The sequence below is a fragment of the Ambystoma mexicanum genome, chromosome 11 (assembly GCF_040938575.1).
Source record: "Ambystoma mexicanum isolate Mex_15411 chromosome 11, UKY_AmexF1_1, whole genome shotgun sequence".
Taxonomy (NCBI): domain Eukaryota; kingdom Metazoa; phylum Chordata; class Amphibia; order Caudata; family Ambystomatidae; genus Ambystoma; species Ambystoma mexicanum.
Window position 1 is genome coordinate 868,597,417 of NC_090934.1, and position 20,279 is coordinate 868,617,695.

Sequence of the window (20,279 nt, forward strand, 5' to 3'; positions counted from 1 at the left end):
CTCTGCAACAAAAAGGCTTGACACAGGGGAGTGGTGATCCCTGTCGGTTTTTGTAATAAACGAAAGTCTACCTTGCCCTTGGGTGAGTCCTCCATTTGTTCTGGGGCAAGGATTGCTGGGCCCTGGGAGCTGAACGGGTTAGCTCATAGTAACCCCCAGACCTCTGGCATACCAGACCTCACCAAGAGAGTTGGATATAGCTAGTTCTTAGGCCCCAGAAAACCTTGTGAATGATGCAGAGGGTGTTAAATTTGATCCTCAGTACCACTGTTAGCCAATGGAGAGGTTTTAGAGCTGGAGAGATGTGGTCCCTGGGCTTGAGGCCAAGGATATGTCTTAAAGTCATATTCTGGGTTGGTTGAAGGGGGCAAAGGGAGGAAAGAGGCAGATTGAGGAAGAGGCTGTTACAGTAGTCAAGCCTAGAGAGGGCCGGAGCTCTAAAGATATTGAGTTTCTGGGGGAAGGCGAGGAAGGGGAGAATGCCTCTAAGGAGGTGAAGCAGAAGGTGGGCTTTCTTGGCAAGGTCCATGATGTGAGGGGATGAGGATAGAGAGGAGTCAAAGATGACACCAAGGTTTTTGGCCTCGCAAGATGGTGAGGGGAGAGGACACAAGGAGGGTGGTCAGAGAGTGGGGGGGCAGAGAGCAGGGTCCCAATGAGAAGGATATCAGTCTTACTGGCATAAAGACAGAGATTGTTAGCAGTGCACCATGCCTGAATAGCAGTCAGACAGTCTGGAATGAGAGAGGGAGAAGAGGAGGTAGTGGAGCTGTGTGGCATCAGCATAACACTGGAAATGAGGAGAGAAGGAGGCGATGATGTGGGCAAGAGGGGTAAAGTAAATGTTGAATAGTTATGGTGATAGGATAGAGCCCTGAGGAATGCCACAGGTAGAGAGTGAGGTGGAGGAGAGGAAAGGGTGCAGTTGCACCTGATAAAGGGTGATTACATAGGAAGGAGGTGAGCCAGTCCAGTGCCAGGTCCATGTTGCTGAGGGAATAGCAGAGCCATTTTATGAGGATGGAATGACTGACCATGTCAAAGGCAGAGGAAAGATCAAGTAAAATGAGAAAGGTAGGAGAATTGGAATCAAGGTTAGAGAGCAGGTCTTTGCATGTGTTCAAGAGAGCAGTTTCTGTGCCTCTGGATGGTTTATAGTCATATGCCAACGTACATCAATGAAATCTATAAATCCACTCTGATAATTGCAGTTTATTTCTAACAATCAAATAATGGCTCCCAACTTTGGCAGATTTTCAAACTCTGGTGCAGAGAAGTACATTAATTTGCCCAGAATTGAACAATGTGGGGAAGCCTCAGATTGGAAGTTAAGTCATCTGAGACAGCAGACACAAATTGTATGTCTAGACCGGAGGCTTGTATTATGCATACTCTTTTCTTTACTAAAACTCGAAGAGCAATATTAACAAAGAAAAACATTCAACACAACTCATAGAATCTTCAATTTTCTGTGACAATGTGGTCTTTGCAGTTTGAAAACTCTATTGCCCTCAGGCATGTCCTCGTCTCACCTTCCTCTTTCTTTGCTGCTCGAGCAGCAGAAAAGTACTAGTTTAATTCTCTTATGTGTGACTGGTTAGCTTTGCTAATTGCGTTAGCACTAGAGTGCACTGTATGCGTAGTTGGACTTTCATTGTACTGCCTTTCTTGTTTGTTGTTTACAGAAGGCAGTACATAGCTGCGGAATAGTGACGAACGTGGAAGCGAAACAGTGACACGCTCCGAACTGACCCTGTTTCAGTTCCGTATGTTGCAGTTTCGTCTTTCGTCGTTCGGTTACTGTGATGCTGGAAATGCATCGGAGGGACATGGTCTCCGTATCCTTGTCCTTTACTGCTTTTTATCGTGTGCTCTGTCGGTTTTCCGTGCAGGAGTTCATGTGGGACTCCTGACGGTGCAGCTCTCTGTCTTTTGGTTTGGTGAACGGACCCGTGGGATACCCTTATGGCACCCATGGGTGGGGGTCCAACCCTGTGCCCTAGTGTATGTTTTTGGGCACCTGTGGGTGGCCTGCAGAGCAAGGTATGGACTGGTGGCAGCTCCATGCTGAATTTGACAGGTGCGCGGAGTATCCTCCATTTTGGGATACCCCGGCCCTGCCATTGGGATCAGTTGATTCCCGATGGAAAACAAGATGGCCCCGGTGGCCTCTTGCTTTCTATTACCCATTACCTTGTTTTCCCAAAGTCCTGGGAAGCCCTGACTCTGTCCCTTCCCCCTGACTGGCTGTTGGGTGGAAATGCCATATATGGTGTTGTTGTGAAGGCCCGGCCAGACTAGCTGGAGCCTTCCCGGTGATGCATGTTGTGGGTACCTCCTGTGGGTGGGACGTGGGTGAATAGAGTTTGTGACGAATATGCATTCTGTGTTGTGGATGTCTAGTATCTGGTGATTGACGCAATGACTGAGACAGCCCTCCCCGAAACCGGTATGAATGCAGCTTGGAGTGTTGAATGGCTTGTTACTTGTCCCAATACACATAACTTGTTGTGAGTGTCTGGAGAGAAGTGAATGGCCTGAATACCTCATGTGCCTGATTGGCTGCCTGCCTGCATGAATGCCCGTAGTCGTGATTGGATGCTTGAGTGTGACCCAGCGGAATGAATGGGAGATCAACAGTATATCTGGGGACCTCTCACTGCTAGGAATCGTGTTCAGAAGTTGAAGTCCACTACGACGAGTAACTGGAGTAACTGACGCTTGACCTTGAAGCCCTGCTGGACGAGAAGAATTGCTGTTGCTCTCCTTCACAATCTGAAAGCTGCTGTGCCTCCAAGGACTGACCCAGAGAGGACCTTGTAAGACGCCCTCTTCCCGAGCTACGAGGGACCATCGTGCACAGCTGATCTTTGCCATCGCTCCCTGGTAGACAGACCTTCGACAGGCTGCCGACCCGATACGGGGACTTCTGCGGAACTCCAAGGAGAAGCACTCGGACTGTTGTCCGCCACTGTCGATGACCGCCATCGCCGACCGGAGCCGCCATGTTCCCGTTTGCCTGAGAACTTCCATTGATCATCAGACGCACGCGCCTGCATCGTCATCCGCTTGTCTCCCGCCGGAGAAGGCCCGACCGTCGACGTGCCGAGGAACATCCACCGGTGGGTTTCTCGCCACCTAAAGACTACAGAGACGCCGATGACTTGACGCCCTTGCTGGGCCACAGTTCTTCATCATCTCTTTGCGGTCCAGAACTATCGTCACCGAGGTGTTAAGCACGCCTCTTCCTTGCAGGATGCCAATGCTCTGTCATCGACGAGCACCGCTAGGAACGAAGCTGCCACTTCCCTGCCGTAGTTCACCCTGTTCACCGTCAGACGTTCGACGACCCGTGACTCCTGCCTTAAAGGGGAGGCACTCAAGAAGGGCCGTCGATTCCCCGACACCGAACGCCAAGTTCCCCGACACCTCTCGACGATCCGTGGCTCCCGCCTAAAAGGGAGGCACTCAAGAAGGATCGGTCGACGCATCGTCGGAGAACTCTACTCCTCCAGGTACATTGGGGTGGTAAAACCTTACTACGAAGAAACGAGACTATTGAACATATGGACTGGGCTTGTGCGATATATCTTATTTTACAGGTTGCCCAGGTGGGGGGATCACCACACAGAACTGTGTCTAGGTAACGGGGCCAGCATTCTGCCTATTGTTTCAACCATCTTACGTTCCTGCCTATCTCTATTGCTGGTTTCCTCGTTATTAATCTGTGTGACATTTTAACCGTACAGTTGATGCACTTTAATGAGATTCGATAACATTAGTGGTACCACTTTAGAATTGTATTTATTTATCATTATTGACTTCCGAGTACAAAGTGCGTTATTGTGATTGTGTACATACCTTTGAATATTAATTATATAAAGACTGTGGTTTCAGTAATACAGTGTGTGGACATTCCTTTGTGGAGGTTCGGGGACTACACTGTACTTAAGAACCAGCCGCATCACCTCCTGAGAAGCTAGGCCTTGATTGCTCGTCCATTGGTACCTTATAGAGAATCTAGGCTGGGGTCTTCTGTGCCTCTCCTCTACCATATAGAGCAGAAGTACAGACACACCCTACCAGTCTTTACAGTTACAGATACGGTTTTGGTTGCTCTCTGCAGCTGCCCACAGGGATTGTCCTAAGACCATCTGCAGTTAACGTTCCTTGTAGCGATGCCACCTAGTGGCAGCAAGACGATACTGTGACGGCATATCCGATCTTAGAGAGATGATTGACGGGCAAGTCCCAAGTGAATATAGAGCACTCTACGTAATAAGCAGACAGTGCTTAGTTACTGTTAACCATTAATGGTACAAGCCTTACTATTTTAAACAGTGCAGACACAAGAATTCCTGAATCTGATAAATCATATGGGCACAGCTAATCACAAGCCTATAAAATGGATACGGGTGAGAGCCCAAGACATGCTTGTGCACGGGTACAGGCCCCAAGTAAGCCTGATTGTTACCTTGCAGCATATAGCCATTTTTTCTCCTGTGCATTACACAAAATGGCATTTGCAGGGGGAGAATCCTGAGGCAGCTATTCATTTAGAGACAGGCCTTCTAACGCTCTGCAAGACTCCTCCCTGGGGCAGTTGATGGGCATTGTGGGCAGGCTTAGGACCTTTACCCACAAACTGGGTTTTATTCAAGAGTGGGTCATCTTTACACAGGGCCCCAGAGCTGTTAAACCAGATCCCATAAGAGGCAATGGCAGGACGAACATAAGGCCCTTATTGAACCGTCAACCGCACCAAACAAGAGAAAGGTGCGGCGGAGGTGGCATGGTGACATATCCTCTAGCCAAGAGGGCACTGACTCCCATAGTCCATGGGAATCCAACAACAAAAACAGTTTGCATGTCTTGGTGCCTTCGGACACTCCGCATGACTGCGAACCGCGCAAGAAGTGCAAAAAAAGTGCCAAGTGTTCCAGGAAAGCTCCCCAGATGATGCCTTTGATTCAGATTTGATACTCCACCCGAGGTCCTCGGAGTCGGTGCCCCCAGCGAAGGTCGCAAGCTAGTTATGGAAGCGCCTTCACACGCCTCTAAAAAAGGAGTCCAGGAGCAAACTGAGAGCAGAGTGTCCCAGGCCCTCTTTGCCAGAGTATCATAGAGGCCTGAAGTGGGCCCATGCATGCTCACGTTTATGGAGAAATACACTATAGACTTGAAGAAGGGCATTGATCGCTCCTGGAGGGCTTGACAGGGCAAACTCCTGGATTTTGCGGGTCCCATAGCAAAAATCTTGAAAATGGCAGAAGAAGCCAAAGAAGGCATGCTGATTGATCCGCAGGTTTTAGCGGGTTTGGCCCAAAGGACAGTCTTCCTTATAGGCAATGCCAAATGTGCGATCGCTATTGGTAAAGATTCACCAAAGTTCGGGGAGTTGGCATCCTCAGAGACCACAGCTGCAGCAAAAGGTCTTTTGTTTGGCAAAGCTTTCGTCAAAGAAATGTCCAGATTTGTTAGCATCTTTGCTGCTCTGGGCAAAGCACAGACGACTTTAAAAAGAGTATTTGTACCCTGGGTTTTCACCAGGGCTGGCAGAATTGGGGACCACTCAACGAGCCACAGAGGAGGCCAAAAGCCCTCCGGAAGAAACACATGGTGAACGCAGGAGGACAGATACCCGAATCCTTTCCTCCCCTCATGTGGGAGGGACAGAGACCAGGGCTGGAGAGGCGGCAATAGAAAGCCACTAACACAGTTGAGAGTACAGCCACACATGCTCAGCACAACAGCAAGCAGCATGATGCCCTCGATAGGTGGCATGCTAGCAGCGCATATAGACGCTTGGCAAGAGCCGACTGCGGCCACATGGGTCCTAGAGATGGTGCAAGGCTTTCGCCTGGAGTTTCTTCAGGAGCATGAGCAGGAGAAGCCGCCAAATCTGTTTGCAATGTCGAAGGAAGAGCAAAGGTTCATGGACAGAGAGTTAGGAGAACTTCTGAAGAAAAGGGCAATGAGGCAGACCAACCAGGTAGCGCAAGGCTTCCTAAACAATGTATTCCTAGTGAAACAGTAGCAGGAAGTCAGGCCGGTGATCATCCTCAGACATTTAAATGACTTCCTCATTTACCGACACTTCAAAATGGAAGAGATTCATCTTTTGATGGACGTTTTGCAGAGAGGGGATTGGCTAGCCCGCATATATTTGAGGATTGCCTACCTGCGAGTGCCCATTCACGAGATGCACCAGCGATTGTAACTCCTGGTATGATTCGGATCTCGTCACCCTAAAACGCAAGTGCAGGGTGGCAGAGAGGAAATGGCGTGCTTCATGTTCATCCTCTGACAAACTGGCCTGCCACCTGCTCCAAAGGCAATACCGTCTCTCTGTTCTCACCAAGAAGAGAGCCCTTATCCAAGCCCGCATCTCTGCGGCATCTAACAACTCGGCTGAACTCTTTAAAATCTGCAAGGAGCTTGCCAACCCTGCTGCAGTCTCTACCTCTCCTGTCCCCTCCCAGGCCCTCTGCACTGCACTGGCCTCCCACTTCATCTCTAAAACTCAGGACATCCTGTCCTCACTCTCCTCCTATCACCTCCCCCCCTCTCTTCCCTGCTCCTCCTCTGGCCCTTCTGCAGCCACCCCTCCTCCCTCCTTCTCTGCCTTTCCCCTTTTTTCTGCTGACGAGGTTTCCAGACAAGTCCGATCTATGAAAGTCTCGTTCAAACAGACTCACCCCTGTTCCTCCAAAACTATCAAGGACCACATCGCCTCCCTGGCTCCTGCCCTGGCTGACTTTTGCAACCACTCCTTCACCTCTGGAGTCTTCCCATCCCCCCTCAAGCACTCCCTTGTGCACCCTCTCCTTAAGAAACCCTCTGCCGACCCCTCCTGTCCGGCTAACTATCGCCCAATCTCCATCACTCCCTTCCTGGGCAAGCTCCTGGAGAAACTGGCCATCTCCCAGCTTAACCTCCATGCTGAAGCTGTTGACAGTCTCCATGACCATCAATCTGGCTTCAGAGCGGCCAGAAGCACGGAAACTGCTCTCCTGAACATCCGTGAGGACCTGCTCTTAAACCTCGACTCCAACACTCCGTGTGTTCTCATTCTGCTCGATCTCTCTTCTGCCTTTGACACTGTCAACCATGCCATCCTGCTCAACCATCTCCATGATAACCTGGGTATCACTAGTCAGGCTCTGGCGTGGCTGACCTCTTTCCTTTCCAATCGACCCTCCCAGGTCCAACTTGGGTCCTTCCTCTCTGACAACTTTTTCTCCACCTGTGGCGTTCCCTAGGGATCTAATCTCTCTCCCTGGCTTTTCAACCAGTATCTGGCACTCCTTGCCCACCGCATCGCCGCCCTCTGCCCCAACTTTCAGTGCTATGCGGACGATACCCAGCTCATTTTCAGGCTACCCTCGGCCTCCTCCTCTCCCTCCCTCATCTCCGACTGTCTGTCTGCTATCCAGGATTGGTGTGCTGCCAATGACCTCTGCCTTAATGCTAGTAAGACTGAGATCCTACTCATCGGCACACCCACTCCCTCCTTCCCTGCAGCTCTCTGGCCGGCCTCTCTTGGCCCTCTTCCTGCTCCTACCTGCAAGGCAAAAAACCCCGGGGTCATCTTCGACTCCACACTCTCCTTCTCTCCTCATATATCTGACGTCTCTAAGAAGTCACATTACCAGCTGCACCTCCTCAGAGGTATTCTTCCCTTCCTCTCCTTCCCCCGGAAGCTCACTGTCTCCCGAGCCCTGGTTCTCTCGAAGCTGGACTACTGTAACAGCCTCTATCTTAATCTGCCTGCCTCCACTCTCCGCCCTCTGCAACTCATCCAGAACAGAACTGCGAGACTTGTCCTTGGCCTCAAGCCCAGGGACCGTATCTCTCCAGGACTGAAATCTCTACACTGGCTCCCAGTGGCTGCGAGGATTAAGTTCAAAACCCTCTGCATTGTCCACAAGGCCTTCTGGGGCCTGGGGCCTAAATACCTTCAACTCTCTCTTCCTAAATATCTTCCTTCCCGAGCCCTACGCTCATCCGTCTCCAACTCCCTCAGGGTCAGCCGCTTCTCGAAGCAACGAGCTGGGGGTAGATCTCTCTCCGCGGCAGGTGCCTCCCTCTGGAACAGCCTTCCTGCCTCCCTGAAACTTGAGGAGAACCATCCCCGGTTCCGGAAGCACCTCAAAACCTTCCTCTTCACTTCTGCTTTCTCTCTCCCTCTCCCCTGCTAAATTCTTCACCAAAACTGCACTGATTCTGCAACTGGGCCACTCTCACCGACCTCGCTCCTGGGCCCTGTCACTCTTCACTTGCACTCCCTCCCTGGCAACCCCTGCACTGCGGGACTGTCTCTGTATCACTTCAGCCCCCCTCAGCACTTGTCTGCACTTACCTTGCACTTGCCACCAGCTGGCCCTATTTATTTATTATTTTATTTCTATTCTACTACTTGTACTGCACTCCCCCCCTCCCCCTTCCCCTTGCACTTTTTCCCTTTCCCCTACCCCTGCACTTGCGCGGTCTGAATGACACCTGGCCTAGTAGGATCGCTGTCTGTCTTCCCCTTTGTTCCCCCCTCCCTGCCTCGTCGCGCCTTGAAACACTTGTGTGTAGGCGCGTTACAAATGCCATATCATATCATATCATATCATTCCTGCAATTCCTCTGGCCAGAGATGGGCATTTATGTGTCTCCCTTTTGGCCTAGCCTCAGCACCTTGGTGTTTAACCATGCTACTCAGACCTTTAGTGGCATATTTACATGAGCAAGGAGTGAGGCTGATCATATACCTCGACAACCTACGTCTCATGGCACAAGACCCGAGTTGACTGTGAGAGCAGATGGCCCTGATGATGCGTCTCCCAGAGAGAATGGGATTTCGCATCAACTGGGAGAAGTCTGAGATCAGTCCACAGCAGAGAATGGAGTTTCTGAGGTTTATCATAGACTCAGAGCTAGGGACGATGAGTCTGCCCCTGAAGAAAGTGAACAACATTAAGAGGGAGATCATATCTGTCCTGGACAAAGATCAGATCTCCCTGGGAGAATTAGCGAGAATTGTGGGGAGCTTGACCTCCTCTATTCAAGCAATCAACCTTGGGCCCATTCATTACCATGCCCTCCAAAGCCTCAAGATCCAATATCTCAGACAGGGTGTGTCTAATAAGCACACAGTGCCGATGTCGCACGAGGCGAGAACGGAGTTGGCCTGTCGGCTCAGGCACATGGAAATGTTGAACGGAAGGGACATATTTGGGTCTGCTCCGGACCTAGTGATAGAGTCGGATGCCTGTCACAAGGGCTGGGCGGCCGCTTTGGAGAGCTGATGACTGGAAGGCCGTGTTCCCTAGAGGAAACCAGACTTCACATTATCTGCCTGGAGCTGTCCTTTGCAATCGAATGCCTGACACGAGACAAGGTGCAATGCAGCATATTGCTGAAAATGGACAATGTCTCGGCCGTGTGGTACATCAACCGCATAGGAGGGATGAAGTCCAAGTGGTTAGCGGAAATGCCCAAGGATTCATGGTACATCTGCTTGGAGAAAGGTCTGAGTGTCACAGTGGAGTATCTTCCGGGAGTTACCAACCAGGTGGCGGACTCAAACTCCAGACACTCAGGGATTCCAGTAACTGGAAGTTAGACAGCTCTAATTTACGTGAGCTAATGCAGATGACCGGTCCTTGCGAGATGGAATTTTTCGCGTCCAGATTGAATTGCCAACTGGAATGGTTCTTCAGTTGGAGGCCGGATCCGGAAAAACAGTGGCCATGCACGCCTTCCTACAGCAGTGGGGTTCTCGCAGGAATTATAGGAATAATGCTTCCCCCTTTTACAATGATTGTAAGGACACTAGCGTACACAAGGCAGCAACATACAAGATTAATTCTGGTGACGCCAGCTTGGAGGAGTCGAGCCTGGTTCCCAGACCTGCAGGAACTAACCTGCGACACCCCAGTTCTCCTTCCGGACAGACCAGATATTTTATCGGACCAGAAAGTCCTCCAATACCCCCTGGTCATGCTAGGAACACTACAGCTGGTAGCCTGGGTGATTTCAGGGTTACCTGGAAAAAGCCAGGCCTGTCAGAAGAAATTGAATGCTTTATCAGAGAGTCCTGGGCTCCCAAGACCAAATCCTAGAGGACGGCTTTGAATAGATGTTATGTTATGTTATGTTATGTTATGTTATGTTATGTTAAGGGTTCTTATACCACACACTGTTGCCACCTGAGTAGTCTCTTGGCACTTTGGCGGGTCTGTAATGCAAGGAGGGCAGGGTGGATTAGTAGGATTGAGTGGGAGAAGAGCAAGAGAGCTGTGAGGTGCTGTTGACAGCTTCAGTTCATTTGCACCGTTCACTGAGCGTAGATGTGATTTTTGGTTGGAGGGCGCCATGTGGTGTTGGGCGAGATTATGTGTGGTTTGTTTTGTTGTTGTGGTGTTGTGAAGAATGTGTGATTTGTGGTGCTGTAGAGGTATGGTTGTGTTTAGTCCAGAGTTTGGGAGGTGTATGCAGAAGGGTACATCTTTAGTACGGTTATGTTAGTGGCAGTACATTACCTACCCCTGCTGTTGTAAGTGCGATTCCTATTCCTTTGCCTGTCGATCATTCTAGATCATAGCAATTACCCCCCGCCCCCACAATTTCCTCCAGGGGAAGTGTATTCCCTTTGCCCAGTGGGCTGCCTGGATTCTGCGTCTTGCCCTATTCCTTTATGTGTGACGTGTTTCACACCCTCTGTGGTTTAAGTGGGACAGTTATCCCTCTCCTGTTTCACCTCAGGCCCTCCATCAGGTAAAGTGGTCAGGTAGTCAAACACTTCTCTCTCCCATGTTTCCACCTTTGGCCCTCTGTCGGGTTGGATACATTAAGGTCTCAAAACCACCCTTCCCATTCAGATGCCTCTCTTCTCCTCTGCCCTGCACTCCGGTCCGACCAACTCCCAACTCCTTGACAGTTGTTTGTTCATTTAATGTTGCGTGGATGTTATTCAATCAATTGCATCCTGTTCGGAGTTGAAGAGCCAGGTTTTTAAAAGTTTTCTGAATTTTAGATGGTCCTTCATAGTTCGTATTTCTCTGGGAAGAGAGTTCCAAAGTTTTTTATGGCTAAGCAAGAGAATGTTGGTCCACCATGTTTTTTCCTATTGTATGGTTTAGGTTCTAAAAGGGTGTCGTCACTGGATGCAAGGGTTCTAGTCAGCTGCTGGATGTCAATTTACTTTTGTATGAATTCCGCTCCTTGGCCATGAACTGTGTGTTATGTACATTGTTTTGAAGGCGATTCATTTTTTGACTGGGAGCCAATGTAGCATCCCTAGCACTGGTGTGATGTGGTCCCTTTGTGAGAGTTTGAGGAAAAGTCTGGCGGCTGCGTTCTGTATTCGTTGCAGTTTCCTTAGTAAGTATGCCAGCATTCTGCAGTATAGGCTGTTGGCGTTGTCTATCCTGGACATGATGAGGGAGCTGTTGGGCAGAGTTTTGTGCGTGAAGGAGAGGAATGGTAGAATCTTTTGGACTGTGTGTAAATGGAAGGAGCATTTTTTAACTATCATGTTTACATGTGGTTCTAGGGTTTACTCGTTGTCCATTAGCATTTCAAGGTTTTGGACAATGTTGGATGGTGTGGGTGGGGTTCCCAGTTCTGTGGGCCATGGGATGTACTGGTTGTTTACCTAGTTGTTTGATGTAATCATGATTTCTGTCTTGATCGGGTTGATTTTGTGGTTGTTAGTGTTCATCCATTGGTAGAGTTGTTTGAGGCACTCTAATAGCGTTGTGTTCTCTTCTTGTTTATCACCGATTTTGTAGATGATTTGGTTATCATCTGCATAGTTGTAGCAAGTGCAGCCGTGTTTTTTGATGAGGCTGTTTAGCGGCGTCATATAGATGTTGAAGAGTAGTAGGGATTACAAGGAGCCTTGTGATACTCCACAGGTGGTGTCCCACGTTGTGGATTTGAATGGTTTGATTTCAGTCAAGAAAGATTTAATCCAGAGCAGCGCTCTGTCAGCAGTTCTTATTTATTTCAGTCTCTTGATGAGGATGTAATGGTTGACTGTATCGAATGCTGCGGAGAGGTCGAGTAGTAACAGTGCTAAGTTTGTGTTGGAGTCTGCGTTGGTCTTTAAGTTGTTCCATATATAGAGTAGTGCCATCTCCGTCCCTCTCATGGGGCTGAACCCTACTTGTGCCTGGTCCAATAGTTGGTAACCTTCTACGTGTTCCAGTATTTTTTCATAGACATAGGTCTCTCCGAATTTTACTGGCTAAGGCATGTTTGAGATTGATCTGTAGTTTGAGAGGTCTTCCACATCGCCCATTTTATCATTGAGGAGTGGCCTGATGTACTCAGATTTGAATGCTTGTGGTACTCTCCCCATTGAGAGTGATTGATTGAAGAGGTTAAGGTAGCATTCCGATGGTGTACTCTGAGTAAGGATTGATTTGTAAATGTCTGTTGGACAGGGGTCCATTGGGGAGCCTGCATTGTTGTTATTTTCACCAAGCTAAGTACTTTTGGGCAAAGCTGTTCTGTCTGTTCTGTGGTTCTGGGGTTGTTAGGAGATGTTTCGCGGTCTGGTTGATTGGTCTACTTTGTTTGATCCGGTGTATATCAGTGATTTTATTCTTAAAATGATCTGCAAGATCATTGCATAATTTATGTGAAGGCACCAGTGTGTTATTGCATCCGGGGGATTTCTCAACTCGTTTACGATGTTGAATAGTTTTTTATGAGAATTGGTGGCTTTTGTGATCTGGTCGTCGTAGAATTTATTTTTTGCTTTAAGAATTTCCTTTTTGTATGCTCGGATTTGTTTTTGATAAGTTATTCTTTTGAATAGATGGCACAGCTGGTGCCCTAGTAGTCACGCTACTCAAGGGGGTGAGAGCTACCAGGCTGCCGACGCCAAAATATTCACACCTGTGGGACATGAATGATGTGCTCTGGCCTTTTCGGAGTTGGCTGGACAATGACGACTTGACCAGGAGGGCTCTGTCAGCTAAACTGGCAATGCTGTTGTGTTTAGTGGCCTGCAAGAGAGTGTCGGACATGGAAGCGCTGGAGATAGATAGCAAGTCCTTTCTCCAGAAAGAGTTACGTTCCATGGAAAAAGGAGAACACAGTCTTCAATTAGAACAGCTACCTTCCCCACTTTTCCGGAGCAGCCTAAGCTATGTCCGGTCAGGAATCTGAAAGCATACAGAAGATGACTGCACATTGCAGACCCGCAGGAGAAAGTTCAGATTTGTTGCACTCTGCAAGCCTTTCAAGGCAGTGTTCAATGCCACCATAGCCAGGTGGGTAAAGGGGGCCATACAAGAAGCAGGCATAGATACTTCCTGCTTTGGAGCACATTCCGCACAAGGGGCTATGGCGTCCAAAGCCTTTGCCAGCAGAGCTCGTCTGCAAGACATCCTCAAAGCGTGGGCTGGTCGAGTGAGTCTACTTTTAAGAACTTTTATTTCAAGCCGTTCAACCAGGTTGCCTCATTGGTGGTAAATAAGCTTGACACAAGCATAAAACGAGCCTCTGGTCTTGACATAGAATCCAGACTTTCCATACTAACGTTCAGGAATGTCATGATTCTATTAAAGACACAGAGGCGAAGTATTATCCCACCTGTTCAATCGCTCAGATCTATACAGATAGGGCGCAGTGAGGCAAGATGCAGAACGGCTGCAAGCGTGAGTGAGAAGCACAGCCAGGCAGCAGCGCAGCGTGGCGGTAGTGGCAATTACCCAGGAACAGTTAAAGGGAACATGGTTGTGGTTTCTTTTTTCTTCTATGCAGACAGTTATGGGCGCTAAGCAGGCAGGCTCTTGAGACACCTCATGGATGAAAGCAGATAGCATAGGGTGATGCCCTAGGGGACCAGGAGGCGGTTGTTCAGTACAAGTTTGGTGCTTCGTTTTACCCTGCTTCGTGATTCATTTATCAGGAAGCTGCAGTGAGACAGCGAAAGAAAGAGGAAGTTGAGAGGAGCACTTGTGAGGTGATAGCACTGTAGCACTGTGATTGGTGGACTAAAGCACGTGACATGCCTGAGGGCAATAGAGTTTTGAAACGGCAAAGACTATATTGTCACACGAAATGGTTGTATCTTTGATTTGTGTTGAATGATTTTCTTTGTTAATATTGATGCTTGAGTTTCAGTAAAGAACCGAGTAAGCATATTACTTTGCCTCTGTAGCTTGGACAGAACCATGACTTTCCAGAATGTTAGTATGGAAAATCTGGATTAGTCACTGGACCACATCATCCCCAAGAGCTGGGGGTTTGCTGGCTTCTGTAGAACCTGTATCAGCTTGTTGATCCCTGTGTCTGTAAGAGCCCCAGTTCTACCAGCATTTTGCTATGATCCAGACAGTCTCTACTTGGAAAGTCAAAGCCACTGAGTCATAGCCAGTGAAGCTCTTCTAAGTACATATCCAGCAACATTCCTAAATATCCAGCAGATATATCACGTAGGTATTTATACAAACAATTCACTTGGGTTATATTGCCCCCTGGAAGCCTCAGGAGGTTTCTCATGAATTGAATACACACTGCTAAGCCTTTGTTATCCTCGACATCATTGGTTCTGCTCATTGGAGAACATGATGCACATTTTGTTCCAGGGTGCAGTGTTACTTCTTTTGCATTTTTGTTGTTTATTTGTAATACTTCAATACTGGTATTTAACCAATTTTGAAGTGTTCCCGGTTTGGTAGATAAGGGAACTGAGGCACACTGAGGTAAAACAGTTTGTCCATGCTGTCAAAATGTGGTCAAGTGTGGAAGCCAGATAGCTGAGACCTAGGGCCTGATTCATGGAATTATTTGCATGTGAAATAGGGAACATGCGCGCCAAACTGCGGGCAAAATCCTGTTAGTCGATTCATGGAATCGAATGCGCTAGACTTTTCCAGGACTTGCGTGGAGTTTGCGCAGGCTTGGCACGTCTCTGCGAGCTGTCGAGCGCCTTGCACGAGCCACCACGCAGAGGGTGGGCGTGGCTTGCACAGAGGGCTGCAAAGGGTGCGAAAACCAGAAAATGGGGAAGAACATTAAAAAAAGTGGTGGTTACGCTGGACGGCCCGCAGGCATTCATTTGCACACCCACAATTGCACCAAACGACACGTATTCATGGAACCACCAACGGAGCCTCTCGGCATAGAAATGGAGATGCAAATCACTCGATCACTACGCCACCCAAAGGCAGGCAAGTGTAAAGACACTTGCGCATATGAATTGCAGTGCGGAGGTGGGTTTGCATGTCGGATGTAGGGGCGCATGTACACAACCAGGGTTCCGATCTTACTTAGGGGTGCGTGTACGCAGTGTAACAGGGTACAGGAACGGTTTACGGGGGTTCGCAAGCAGATTTTCAGAGTTTAACCAGAGTTAAGAAGTATCATACGCATGTTTGTCGGGGTGCCCTGCGCAGGGTCCCCGAGATGCAGGCCTGCTTGTGAGGGACCCCACGCACTGTTTGAACGGTGCGTGTATTTGTGCACAAGGGAGCATAGAAAGGTAGCTGTTCTGGCTGTTTATGCTTTGCTTGGGGGCGTGTGAGGGGCGTTCCGGGTGATACTTGCGATTTCAGTTACTTATGCAGTAAATTCCCTGAATAGGTGGGGCGTGCATTTTGTATTCTGCGTGCACACGTGGCAATTGCGAGAGAAATATGCAGTGTTCCATGAATCGGGCCCTTAGTCACCAACTTAAGTCACAAAACCGCATTTCAACCTAAGCAGAAGCTATCGGCTTATAGGGGGGGTAACATGTTTATTTTCAACATACTGGTACCTCTGAAAAGACTGGTACAGGGTTGGGCAGACTCGTCACATGATTGCCTGCCTAGTCACAGACTGTTTCTCCTTCCAGCTGCTGCTTTATTCTATAAAACAGTCAGGTGGTGCCCAATGAGAGAGCTTCAGTGAGCGAGAGCACGTTCTGAACATATAAGCCACTTTCGATTTATAAAATGTACTTATGTTTTATATGGCAACAAACTGGAGTAACAAAGGATACCAGGTCTATCTCTGTTTTATGGTCTAACCTGGAGAGCACCGTTATATTTATATAGACAAAAGAGACCATAGAACGGGTTACTCTGTGTGATGAGCTCTAGAAACGTGCACACATTTAAACAGTTATTATCTCATTCAGACAAGCCACAGGATTGTAAAATGTCCACATGTAACAAAGAGTAAAGCAAAACAATTCAATTTACTTCACTGGACACAATAGAATATTAGTTTTTATTAAATTGTTTAGAAAAAAGGCATATAAAAAATACATTAATCATATATATCTAAAAATCATCCATAGTTTCATCATAATAACACCTCTAAAACATTACAGACACACAAGTTCTGTGTCATACAACACTCTATTCATATCCTCTCCCCAAAACCATACTACAGACAAACCTCACTCATACACAAACATTCAAATTCGCACCACTGTTATTACATTCAATTCTAACAAATACTAATCAATTCTAAAACAGTGTTCTAAAATACAATCTCCATTAGTTATAAAGAAAAATAGGAGATCCTCACAGTAAGGTGACCAATCAATAATCAAGGTATTCAAAACAATACACAGCACTGTGATAAAAACTGCTGCCTACTACAGCATCAAATTCCCCAACCCAACAAGTTTCTTTCTATGCTTATTCCATTATGTAGAAATTCTTCAGGGGTAAGTAGGTCCGGTGTTTTCAGGGGAGTTGACATAGAGGTACAAATGTGTGGACAGGACACAGAGCTCACCTATAAACAGAAACACAGAGAAACACACTAAATCGGGCTCAATGCATAATTATACCGATTGGAACATGCATCTTCGACCAAATAAATAAGCGGAGTGCAAAAAGATGGGGCAGAAACCACCCCACTACAACCTCTTCCTCTGAGGTAATCACATATACCCAACCAGGTAAAGTGAGAGGGAGACCATCTTAATTGAATCAATCCCTGTAAGCCAACACCACCACCATAGACACCATGAAACAACCCTGAGTAATCCTGGTTACAAAGGTTGAACTGAGCCAAGCACCCTAAAATAGTCTTTCAAGCTCACTCCAAAACGGAGGTGAAATAAATAACAAACCCAACACCGCAACACGTGGCTTGGATTTATATAGAGTGGTATAGTTGCCAAAACCAAGATGGAACCAGGGTCAGCAAAAGTAATAAGTGACACTCGATACTACCACCATCATCAGACACCCCAAGTGATACTGGATAAGTGAACTAATTGAAACACAAACTCACAGCCCTTGGAAGCACCCATCGTGCAATGGCAAAGAACGTCAGGTGGCGAATACTAATGTTGGACCCCTTCAATGGGTCGGTCAACATTGACTTTGCTCTCGCATATGCCGAAATATTTCACCCACTCGGTCAGGCTGAAATCATGAATTCACCAGGCAACAGAGCGGAACACGTGCAAAGGGATAGAAAAGACAAAACAGAAACTCTGTCAAAGTCATCAGCTTAATCCTGAATAGCTAACAGTACATTCAATGAATGTCCCTTCAGTAGCCTAAAAACGTGGATAAACCAACTCATTGTAAGTACAGGTATTACTAACCTGATATTGAGTGCACGCCGTCTCTAGCGCATACTGTAGATGTAACTATCACCCATTCAGTCTTCGTATGGTGGACAATCCGCACACTGCAGCAATCACTGGTTTTGTAGTTACAGTACGGAGCCATCGTCTGCATGACAGAAAGCAAAACAAGCCGTGTTAAAGGGCAAGTGCAAATTCAGCCAGAAACGAAACCAGCGCTAACAATCCTCCCTCTATGCACATAGGTAACAGCTGATCGTATTAAAACTCTAAGGTCAAGCCCGTAGCATGCAGTCAGAGTCTTAATCAACTGGCAACGGGATACAGCATTCGCGTGCGGATATCCCGTGTATTCACTTACCAGAAAAAAAGTCTGCGGTGCTCCTAATCGGCGGCAGTGAGTCCACAAGCCATCGTATGAGACCGTGTCCGGCGTTTAAATGCTCCACGTGACCTCACATATAACCACGTGACGGTCATTATGGCACCTGGATACTAATGCCAACTTGTACAACCCCCGTTACGTAAACACGTCCCAATAGGGGTGTACACATTCCAATGTAGACATCGGATATTTTACTGGCCCTGTTCATTCACTACCCATGAAATGGGGTAAGTGCACAGATATAAATGTTGCAAGTATCAAAAAGCCACTGTGTACACCCATTCAGTATCCAGGACTCAGACAAGGAACTAAAACAAAGGAAAAGAAAGGAAGAGAATGGATGTAGAATAACACGTGTAATGATCTCAGCTAAATACACGCATTCCATTTCTCAAACCCAATGTTTAGACACGCCACACTTCACTGGTATGTCCCTGAACAGAATCAATATCGGGACTCATATATTCCAGTCGATTTGTTCATTCAAACCCACCAAGTGGCTTCTGCTTAAGAAAATGAGTCTCATCTCTTCCCTAGATAGGGTCTGTTTGTCTGTAGACCTATTATTAGTAACAGGGATCTTTTTTGGTACCATCCACCTTAAATCATTACAGCTATGATCACGCATAATAAAGTGGCCAACCATTGGGGCTGTTAAATTCCTCGTTCTAATGCAGCTCCTATGTTCGTTAATGCGGACCTTGATTTTACGTTCTGTTTTCCCAATATACAACTTGGGACATGAGCACCAAATGGCACATATCACATTACTGGAATTACAATTGGAGAACAACTTATGTTCCCATGGTCTCGGTAATCCAATGTCTACTTCAGTAGTGCGACTCGTAAACTGGCAACAGGTACAGGCACCACACGGTGCATGGCCTTTGGGTTTTGGCAAACCCCACTGTTCAGTGATGGTAATCTGAGCATCGCCTTTAGTACTGATGTCATTTCTGATGACCAATTCTTTCACGTTGCGACCACGTTTGAAAGCGCAACGGGGCGTGTCCACAGGTATTTCAGCCTTAGCCAAAATGTACCAGTGTTTCTTAACAATCTTAACTACCTGGTTGGATATATGATTAAAAGTGCTCACAAACACTAATATGTCTGTCCCGTCAGGAATGGGTTTCGGCCTGTATTCCAACTCGGTTGGAGTTGGAATATCCTCTCGGTTGTTGTTAAGCGCTCTCTTTAAAGACTTTTTAACAATCTTACTAGGGTACCCGCGAGAAACTAGATTGTTACTCAAGGTGGTAGCCTCCGACAAGAACACATCCCTATTGCTGCTGTTCCGCTTGAGCCTTAGAAATTGGCCAAAGGGTAAATTGTCCCTCAGTGCCTTTGGATGCAAACTCTCATATCTGAGGAGTGAATTCCGATCAGTGGCATTGTGAAAAGGTCTAAGCTCAAGTGTCTTGGTCTCTGGATTGGACACGATGGTCAGATCTAGAAAATATATCCGACCCTTATTATAGTATAATGTAAACTTAAGGAACAGATTCAATCCATTTAGCCACTGAAAAAAGGCCAGCAGGGTGGTTTCATCTCCATGCCACACCAGTAGCACATCATCGATGTATCTTTTCCACATGGTAATGTGTTGTTTAAAGATGTTGTTTTCGTTATAAACACTCAAGTGTTCGAAGAAATCCACATATAGATTTGCCAATGACGGCGCCACCGCTGAGCCCATCGCCATCCCGTGGACCTGTTGATAAAATTGTCCATTGAACTGAAAATAATTCTCAGTGAGTGAAAGCATGGTGCACCACAGAATAAAATAATTGGGTGTCATGCCAGAGATGCGTTTGTTTAACAATAGCTCTTCTATAACGTCCAAGGTGGCAGACTGTGGGATCTTGATATACAATGAAGCAATGTCCAAAGTAACCAAGATATCTTCACATGGATCGAAATGGAAGTTTTCAATTAAATTAATAACTAACATATATGTTTTATATAACACCAAAAAGCAGCACTGTGTTGTTTCATTTCAAATATACCATGTAGAAATGGGCTGTAATCATACATCACAAGCAAACCTAAAGAGGCACACAAAACCACGTCCTTTCTTACATTATTCAACTTTGCCTCTTTTAAGTAACTTTTGTTGAACTTGTTTCATAAGGCAAACACCTATAGTTACAATATTGTTATTACTTTTGTTTAGAAGTGGATAAAATATCCACACCATCTTTAGCCACAATGCTAGCAAAACCTAAACTCCAGAGATAATTTGGAAGTCGGGAAATTATTTAGCAAGCCCATACATCTGAAAGACATTAGGGCTCGAGCAAGCTCAGTCCTATATGAGGCCTACTGCAGCGCTGGTTATTGGGCTGGATT

General features: G+C 47.2%; 1 protein-coding gene across 1 annotated transcript in view; it reads right to left on the minus strand.

Annotated features, from left to right (window-relative positions):
* LOC138505055 (uncharacterized) overlaps positions 1–19,632 on the minus strand; it is a 108,476-nt gene extending 88,844 nt beyond the window's left edge. The window contains exon 1 of the mRNA XM_069625381.1: positions 17,561–19,632. Coding sequence (XP_069481482.1) covers positions 18,385–19,632 — 1,248 coding nt within the window. The 3' untranslated portion in view covers positions 17,561–18,384. The remainder of the gene's footprint in view (positions 1–17,560) is intronic.
* Positions 19,633–20,279: the final 647 nt, after the last annotated feature.